General features: G+C 45.2%; 1 protein-coding gene across 1 annotated transcript; it reads left to right on the top strand.

The window, feature by feature from the left end:
* The first annotated feature begins 703 nt into the window (after window positions 1–703).
* On the top strand, window positions 704–9505 carry LOC124686201 (MADS-box transcription factor 56-like). Its single transcript, XM_047220190.1, has 6 exons — window positions 704–1184; window positions 8237–8324; window positions 8445–8506; window positions 8651–8750; window positions 8848–8889; window positions 8999–9505. The coding sequence occupies exons 1-6, from the start codon at window positions 871–873 to the stop codon at window positions 9224–9226; spliced, it is 834 nt and encodes a 277-aa protein (XP_047076146.1). The 5' UTR covers window positions 704–870; the 3' UTR covers window positions 9227–9505.
* The last annotated feature ends 667 nt before the right edge of the window (window positions 9506–10172 follow it).

Genomic DNA, 10172 nt, shown 5'->3' with positions numbered 1-10172 from the left:
CTATGATATTATTAGGACCACATGAATCTTAAAAATAAAGCAGATCAGTAAATAGCAAAGACACACAACTCTATGTGCGTCCCCTTGGTCATCTATGACTATGTGGTACGCCCAATGGACTTTTACATTGGAGCGGGGTGACGCTTCTTTGTTATTGGGAAAACATAATTAAAGGAAAAAAAATATTTGCGTGGAATCTTGTGACTAGTTTTATTGTCATATTATCGGGACCACGCGAATCTTAAATAAAAGCGGACCAGTGAGAGCAAAGGCACACAGCTGTATGTGCCTCCCTGCGGTCATCTGCGACTATATGGTACGCTCAACCGGCTTTTATATTGGGCCGCGCGGTCACCCTTCGTCGTGCCCATGGGCCATGGGTCAGTCATGCTCCACATCATAAAAAAATCAGGCCATAGTACACTGCCCTAATCTAATCTAACCTCCCCAGGGTGTAACCCAATCTAACCTTTGCATCTCCTCAACACAAATCTAATCTTGGCAAGAATATATGGTACAACCCCAAAACTAATCAAAGAATCAAGCCATAGGGAGTAAGTCCTGTGGTTGGCAGCAGTATCCACTTTCGTGGAGCCCAATGAGTGAGGGGTAGAGAGAGACATCACACATCACCCAATGGTGGAAGGAGAGAGAGGGACGTACACGTGGTAGTGCCAATTGGTCCAACCAGGCGTTGCCATTTGTGGGCCGGGCCCCCGCCCTCCCCGTCCTCGGAACCTTTCCTTTCTGAGTAACAAAATCCCCTCCTCCTTTTTCCTCCCACAAAATCCCATCTTTCTTCCTTCCACAAATGCTACCTGATTAAGTCAGGCGGCTGCAACACTCCTTAGATCCATCCATCCAAGAACCATGGCGCCGGCGGCGGTGGCTGCTGCTGAGGGAGGCGAGGGCGCCCAGCAGCAGCTGCAGATCGTGGAGGCGATGGAGGTGGACATGGAGGCGGCGGCGGCGGCCGTGCAGAAGAAGAAGACGACGGGTGGGAGGAGGGGGCGGCGGGAGATGCGGCGGATCGAGGACGCGACGAGCCGGCAGGTGACGTTCTCGAAGCGCCGGAGCGGGCTGCTGAAGAAGGCGTTCGAGCTGGGCGTGCTCTGCGACGCCGAGGTCGCGCTCATCGTCTTCTCCCCGCGGGGACGCCTCTACGAGTACGCCTCCGCGCCAGAGTACGTACCCTTCATCTTCCATCCCTGCACCTCGATTGGTTTCCTCCCCTTCTGTTTCAAGATCTGTCCGTACGTACGTTCGCATGAAGCCTCCTCGCTCTTCCGTACTGTTGTTTCTTCAGTGGTGAGTCTGGTGACCGTACACATGAAATATCTCCGAGTAGTGCTGTCCATCTTGAATCCTCGCCTGCTGTTCTTGGTTTTGTTTCGAGTTCACAGGCAGGTGGAGCCGTCCTGATTAATTGATTAGGGTTAAGGAGAATACCGAAACATTAACAGACCTCCTCGCAAAGTAATATACTCATAAAAGGATTTACCATTTATTCGTAATTTGGAGATACCTCTTGTTGCCTTCGCTGTTCTAGCAGTACTTCTGCAGAAACATTGCGTAACTTCTGCACATTGTTTATTTTCTGAAAAGGGTAGCACACATTTCATTTCCGATTATTCAACTTAATTAGCTGTTTGTGAGCCCATCAACATACACGACATCACTACACCAACGTATTTTTTTTTACTTCTTCACATACCTATATCCTTTGCTTTCGTACTATTAATCTTGGACATGTTTAAGTCCAGCTCCCATCCATGATCCATACATCCATATATCCATGTCCACACACCATTAGTTAAAGTATGCTGTGTACGAACTACTATATCTAGAACTGACTACTTCACTTTAATGCACATATAAGTGAACTTGTACTTGATCTGCAGGCTGCCAAACATCATACTCCTATGTCACTAGCATCTGTCGCTAGGAGTACACATCAGCGATATGCATCTGTGACATATCTGTGAAGTGTGAACTACCCCATGCATTAGCACTCATATATGTCACTAGCTAGTGACCAGATAGTACATGAAATACAGTGAACGTCTACAGTGATTTCTGACCTCTTGGTACAGCTGCGCAGAATAAGTTTAGATACGAGAGTACTTCTTTTCCGCGGGAACAATACTAGGATACAAATTTTTAATTGGGAGATTGGGATGCGTGGTATGTGGATTTAATGATATGATTATGGATCTGTTTAGTCTGATATGGATATGATTCAGCATGCATCATAACTTAGGGTTTAACTTAGTCTCATGGTTTCAATATATTTGTCTTTGTGAGGCTGTATAATATGAAATCTCATTTTGTCCTTTTTTTCTCTTAGTTTGTTTTGGAACTGAAAATGCTGTAATTGCACCTTATATACTGTCTTACTTAAACTCATTAACATTTATAGATGATGATATATTCATGAGCTAATCCACAAATGACATGTGTGTGCATCATATTGTTTGTGGTAGCTCATTGATATAATTTTGAGCTAATAATGCAATAGGTTCCTTTTTTTTCTTTTGAGATAAACTATGTTTGGCTTGTGTGTGTGTGTGTGTGTAGTTAACAAAAGCAGCCTTAAAAATTAGCATGAAAAATAATTTGCATTCTGATTTTGAAGGCTATAGAATTCTAACATCGGCACACTTAATAGCCTAATTTACCTAGCTTTTAGTATAGCTGCTCATATGTCAAGTTATGGGTAAAGATGAGGCTAAATGGTCAATTGCTAGGAAGTGACATATCGTTGGTATGTACTACTAACTTGTTGGTACCTTGTACCAACATAGAAGCTTCTTCTTATACTAATACGCCCATGTAATTATGAAATGAACTTAAAAATTTATACCTGTCATGCTACTATGGTTTGACGAAAAAAAAAGCATAGGCGAAAAAGTTATGATTATGCATGTCATCAGATTATACAAGGCACATGATAGTTGCACATGCATGATCATTGAATCTATTAGTTTGTAAAATACACGTGTAACCAATTATATAACTAATAGGGAAAACCTTACTTCTAAAATTTGTATACTTGGGAGCTTTGAATACATCTAGGACATAACCTCGGGTGAATTTTCATGCATACTATGCGGGTAGCTTACACGCTAGTGCTATCAGTTTTTTTCTCGGCAAGAGCAATTGTTGTTCTAAATGTATTGAAATGTTTTATAATGGGGAGGGGACAAATCTCCAACCTTTTGTAAATATGTTGACATTTTCTTGCGTTCTCGTGCCTCAAGATGTTTTACAACTGCCTCTCATGCCCTTGGGGCGTGTTTGTTTACTAAATGTTAGATTGGTATAGTTGTGATGACTTTGGATTTTGTGACCCTCTTAGAGTCATCTCTAGGTCTAGCCTTCTTCTTCGATGACGTCCCTTGGGCCTCCAATTTATTTCCCAAGTTCATGGCTAGGTGCCTTTAACCTCATCTCTTGCACTTCTAGGTCATGAGGAAGAGCACCAAAATTATGTGATATAAATAAAATACAAAAGTAATATGCATTATACATGCAACCTAGAGTTAAACATAATAATATGGATCTAACTGTTAGGAATTCGAGAATTTTTATGATTAACGCATAAAAATATGAAAAATCACACACACACAAAATGCATTTTCATTGATTCCTAAATTAGTACAAAAGATGATTACTTTGATATTAAAATATTAATAGAAATAAGCAAAAATACGAGGATTATAATATAGAAAGAAAAGTAAGTAAGAGAAAGAGGGGTCAGGCATGGAGGAGGAGGATCGAGCATTCTCTCAAGAGCGAGGATGGAGAGGATGATGAGCTTGGACATGCATACCTAGGTGGTGCCACAAGAGGAGAATCAATGACACACACAGGAAGGGAATAGGGAAATGGAAGACAAGGAGGTGTGGCGTACCTAATGGAGTATGTACACAATGGCGGTAGAAGTCAACGTGGTGCAATACTCGGGTTGGGATGGATAGAAAGCGTTAGGCAGAAATATCTTGGACTCTACTCGGCTTGAAGGTTTAACAACTAGAACCCCAAGACTCCGGAAAGGCTTGTAAAGTTGGGTGAACAAGCTTATCAAACCACTCAACCCGGCTCGGAGGCATAGTGCATAAATAAATCATCGTGAACTTAGGCAAGAGGACACAAACAAGTATTGTGCTTGTGCAAGAGGACACAAAGTGTTGTGCTTGTGCAAGAGGACATTAACAAGTGTTGTGCCTAGTGAATGTCTAGAATATCCCCATATGCATCCTCCATTGTTTTGGCAATGGAGAACCCCCATACCAAAAATCTGAGAAATGCGACTAATTTGGATCCCCATATTTTCTGACAAGTGGGTCATACTATTCAGTGGGTTGGATATTTTCTGCTCAGCAAGGATGTCGTGTAGCGCTAGTGGATCGTGACGCAGTTGAAGTAGGAGGTGTGCTGAGTTGGGCTGGATCAGCTGGAGCGACGAGAGAAGAGCAGTGATGGGTGTGGCCCAACATGGAGGGGGCAGTGGAAGAGTGGTGGAGCCTCACCAAACTCCATTCTTGCTGAAAGGGAGGTCTTGAGCGAGAGCAAGTAGGCGAGGCTGAGAAAGTGGTCCGCAGCATAGTGTGTACGAGCGAGTCTCGCCAACCTCCATTGCTAGCAAGAGGGAGGTCCTAAGAAGTTCGGGTCGAATGGGTTGGTAGAGGAGGAATCTTGGGAACAATCCAAACGGATCGTTTTATGGGATATGGGGACGAGGCCCTTCATCCCTTCCATCGAAAAACCTAGGATTCCGGTCTTATGGGGGATTTTATAGAGTGGATTTTCCCCCATAATAATAACCAATAAATGAAAGATATGTGGGGTCTACTAGAGGTATTCTTATTCATGAGGACATGCATAAGTGATCCAGTCCATGCACCACAAATGTTTTAATCACCTCGCCAAATCAAAACAGTCGTTAACCTACATCAGATTTTTTGATGAGCACGTGTAGTGCACGCTGCACCCATTACCTTGATGTTGAAGTATGTGCATAAGTGACCACATACTCTTCTTCGATGCGTGGTGTGGGGTGCGGCCCCCCTTCTCCACAACTCGAAAGGAGGAGTGGATGAGGATATTGTTGATGGATTACTGGCCGGGGGAAGAACAAGGGAAATAAATCGATAGCAGAAAAGAGAAGAGGTGGGGGATTGGAAACAAAAGTGGCCATGAGATGATAGTGGTCGTGACACTAGCGATACCATGTAAAACGTGAAGGCCTTTGAAAAGAGAGGGACTCGGGAGACCGACGATAGGGTTTTACCTTTGAAAATCGTCAAGGTCTCACGGGGTTACCGACTCTGGTAGACTCTAGGTATGTGTTGTCTTGCCTATTAAATCCACGCCAGTATTTATTATTTTTGGTATAAAAACGGGCCATCAATTTTTGAGATGGAAGTTTGCATGGAGATTACAATCGAATTTAAACGCAAATCATATTTAAAATGTAATAGAAAACTTTCTGTAAATATTAGGCTATATTACATCTATCGGAATGAAATTAGTTTATACTAAATTAGTCCTAATCAAGTTGTGCGGGCCATCGAAGGCACTCCGCTCCATGGGCAGAGGGTCCTCTACGTCCTCTTCATCACCGAAGTCGTAGATTTTGGTGAAGCCGCCACCGCTAGTACCGCCATCGGTGTTGATGATTCCTTAGTTCTCCACCGACCATCGGTAGGCGGTCTCGGGGGAGGCCGGTTGCACTACGATACAATGAGGGTAGACCTAGATCCTCCTCCGCGTCGTTGGGGTGGCGGAAGGCCGCTGGAATGGCAAATTTATCTGTCCACGCCGGCGGAGCATGACAACGAGTGCAGCGACTCGTTCTCCAGGGTTGTGGGCTCCAACTTCGACTAGCAGAGAAACAACTGGCCCCGTGCTGGTGAGTGCCTTAGGCACCGGGCTCCTAGATGATGATACCTCGAGCGATGTAGTAGGACGAGGACCAATACCCTCGCTAAGGTGGCGGTGCACCCCCTCCTCCTTGGGGGGAAATGGTTGGACCCTGAGCGCAAGGCGTACCTAAGCAAGACGATGAGGGCCCCGAGCATCGGGAGGAGGAAACCGATGAACCGCCAATCGAAGGGACAGTCGGTGTGTGCTTCATGAGTGTCGGCTCCGGCGGCGGCAGCCCAGCGCGAACACACGTGAGGACTTCGTCGAAGTCGTGCCTCGTCCGCCTCCCCTGATTGTTCTTTGGCGCAAGTGGGTAGGGGCTCTCGAAGATGTTGACGCGGGCCTACGGCGAGGTGGTGTGGCCAAAGCTCATTTTTTAGTGCGACGGCCGGGCCTTCATGCTGTGCCTCTCGGAGGGCGTCGAATCTTTGAAAGATGAGGAGCTTGAGGAGGGCATCGGTGAGGAGCGAGGGAATGGCTAGGCCGCCCGCACTGATATGTCAGGTGCTAGGACGAGGAAAACATATTGGGTGAAGTCTTCCGCCTGCTCCTTGGTCAGCGTACGCGGCCAGCTCCTCGTCGAGTTACCACCGCTTACGTTGGCCTTGAAGTTGTTCGCCATCGCCGTAGTTACAGTGTGGAAGATCAAGTGTGGGGGAGTGAGGAGAACAACGAGGGAAAGTGATATGGGGCGCAGTCCGCTGGTTGGGGTCTATATAGAGGTCGCAGTATGCCAACCGATCGTGGCAGTTACGTTGGCATGGGAAGCCGCGTCATCGCCGCGTTGGGAAGTGGCAGCACCCACCTCGTTAACCAATTAGATGGGTGTGCAGTTAAACAATGCTGACCGAACGTCCAATTGACTCGTTGACAGTGCTGCCCCCATCATGTCGTGTCAGCTTTTTAATTTCCGCACTGACCGTCCCATGACTAGTATTTTTATATGGCGTGACTCGCGAATTTAAAGGGCCCACTAGCAGTGAGAGGGTGGGGAGCCGCGCGCACGGCCCCAACTCAGCCAGAGGTGGTGGCATGCGCGCGCCACGCCTACGTTAGGTGTGTAACTGTGACGTGGTATAGACATCAGCACCACCATTAGCGTTCGATCGGGCTCATGAGCCAATTAACAGTGGCGATGCGACTCGCATGGACCTGTAATGTTAGCGTTGTAGTTTTTACCACGCTACTGGTAGTAACAATGGCGTGGTAAAAAGATGGTGCGCTACTAATTAGCATCCTGCTAGTGATATCAACATTTATCACGCGTATGATTCATCTTTTGCACATAGCAAAAGGTGCTTAATTGAAATTGTATTATTCCATACATGCAGTTATTTAAATCTTCGTAAGGCGATACATACAGTGATCTGCCTTTGGCAGCCCGATTGAATCATTATCAAACGAAATGTGTGATAATATATATGTTAAGCTTTTTTGATTGCTTTGTTGATCAATTAATTAAGAAAAACCGCATATAACATTTTTCAAGATGTTTATGGCTACATTTTGTTAGCTTGTCCATAAGAGCATCTCCACTGGCGCTCCCAATAGCTCTATTGGAATCCTAGTGAGAGAAAGCGTCCACATCGACGCTTCCCAAAAAGCGCCGGTATATTCTGGAGCTTCATAAAAGCGCCAGCGTGTCCGAAAGGATCCCTATGCGAAGGGCTTGGATCCAGGTCACCGGCGCCTCTTCAACAACTAATTCACATCGAATTCCTGGAGTTTGGGGCTTGGGAGGGGGGGGGGTATCGGTGTGGGAACAATATCCCCAAATAGAGGATGCTGTGCCGACGCCCCCATACGGCAGGATCGGCGCCCCTGCCGGCTCATATCTAGGAGACGCCAGTGGAGATGCTTTTAAGGGGCTTCAACAATTTTTGCTATTGGAACTTGAAACCCTGAACCTGTGGCGTTTAAGTTATTATAATACCGTGATGTACATGCGCCAAAGCTGATAACTCAGTTCCATGCATTGGAACTAATCCACTAACCGAAGCTGCAGTCTTTAACAGTACCCACAGTCGTACCAAAGTTCAGAATTTTACCGAAACCTTGGTGAAACTCTTATTTGTTCCCAGATCAAACTCAAACAAATTCCACATTTTCGTTAAATAATCTTAACGAAATTCGTCCAAAAGGTTCCAGCATTTCTGAAATGGTGCCGTCCCTTTCAATATTTTAAGGAGAACATAAATAGTTATGTCTACGGAAGCTTAAACCATGCCCACTAGACTGCTCACAGTATGCATGCACGCACCACCTAACTATTGATTAATTTGTGTTAACATCTAGAAATTCTGATCAGTTTGCAGAAGACGATTGATCGCTATCTGAACCACACAAAAGGGAGTACACCTGCCAATGTGAAAGCTCTTGAAACTGCTGGCGCGCAGGTTACCACCCCTCTTAAACTACATATAAGTTACATATATTTCTCATATCACATATTGTGCGTGCAACGTACTAATATAGTTCTGACGTCATATTTGGTAAACTACTATACATATAAGCAGATGTGCAGATCTGAATCTACAGCCTTGAAGCAGAAGATAGATGCGATCGAGGCATACCAGAGGTGACGACAGATCAGTGACTTATCTGCTTAATTATCTTGTAACATCATTTTTTTCTTGCACATGGAAAAGAAATGCTTCATGGGCCATGTTGGTCGATCTTTAACTGATGATATTCACACGGGCGCTTGAACATATATATGCAGGAAGCTGTCTGGAGAAGGCTTACAGTCATGTTCAGCCCAGGAGCTGCAGGAGCTGGAGCTGCAGCTGGAAAAGAGCCTAAGCAGTATCCGGCAAAAGAAGGCATGCTAATTCGTTATGCTCTCGTTTTTCTATTGTATTTCACAGTGGATCATGTTTTGGTTTGCGTAAATTAATTATGATTATTGTTCTGGAGCAGGAAAAGAAGATGATGGATCAAATTTTGGAGCTAAGGGAGAAGGTACGTATATAAATCAGAACTAAACCATAGAAAATAGCAGTTCATACCGATTAACATACTCCAGTAGGCGACCAATGGTCATATGCATTACATTGATTCATTAACTCAGGAGGAGAAGCTGTTGAGGGAGAACTCTGTGCTCCGTGAAGAGTACATGGCGCTGCCTCTGCTAGAGCTGGCCACTAGAAGTGTAGAAGCAGCAGCCGCCCCAAGATCACCCGTCGGCGAAGAACAGGCTGAGGAGGAGAAGGACGACGAAGAGGAGCGGGAGCAACGGTACATGGATGTGGAGACAGATCTGGTCATCGGAAGGCCGGGAACGTCTAGCTTGCAATAGCAATGGCAATTCATTCATTCTGCTCGATCAAGATTGGCACACAGATAAATCAAATAGTTGTTGTATGTGTCGTTGAATGTATATAACCAGTCGTAATCAGTTTAAATCGATCGATCAGGTGGCGACACAAAAAGAATAATCAACTAGATATAGCGTGCATGGCAAAAGAAAAATGATCTGCGTGCATGTCTTCTTTTGTATCCAAATTGAATCGACATATCTATGCGAGTTGAAATGGAGATCCTGCTGGGATGTGCTTTCCAGTCCGTATGGCGAGAAGATATGTTGCATTGGTTATATAGATGCTGTTGAACTGCCAAATAATAATCTTGCCGCAAAAAACAGCGAAAGAGAAATTCACATGCAAGACGTATGTTGCAAAAATAAGGAGTTTTTTTCATAATCATGCATTACTTTTTTGATGTGTCCTTTTTATGAAGAATAAGATTTTTTTTTGTATAGGAGTGAATGATGAGCAAATTGGTGTATTTTTTTTGAGTGTCCACCGGGGAGAGCACAACGGCTCTCACATGAATGTGTTGTTTTCATTTCATCAGACGATCGGGTGAGGTCCCGATTGAGTTTGGCAGCAGAATTATAGGGGGTTAGAGCATCTCTAGCAGAGCCCGTAAATCACGTCGGAATCGTATTTTTCCGGCCGATTTACGGGTTCGGGTCAAAAGTGGCGCAGAATAGAGACTGAACTCGCCGTTCGGCCCGAAAAACTTTTTCAGGGGCCCGAAAATTTTTAGACTCGACCTCTATTAATACAGACCAAAGTGTGGTTTACAAGCCCAAAACTGAACGGATTTCTCCAGCGCCGCCGTCCGTACAATCGCCTCCAGCCGCCGATTTCAGGCTGCTTTGCTAAAATTGTGCAACGAAGACCAAGCTCCTGGCTGCAGACGAGGCGTGCGGCGGACGGACATAGCAGACTATAGTGCGG

This window comes from Lolium rigidum, chromosome 2, assembly GCF_022539505.1.
Source record: "Lolium rigidum isolate FL_2022 chromosome 2, APGP_CSIRO_Lrig_0.1, whole genome shotgun sequence".
Lineage (NCBI taxonomy): Eukaryota > Viridiplantae > Streptophyta > Magnoliopsida > Poales > Poaceae > Lolium > Lolium rigidum.
The sequence above is the reverse complement of the archived record's forward strand: the minus strand, read 5'-3'. Positions and strand labels throughout refer to the sequence as shown.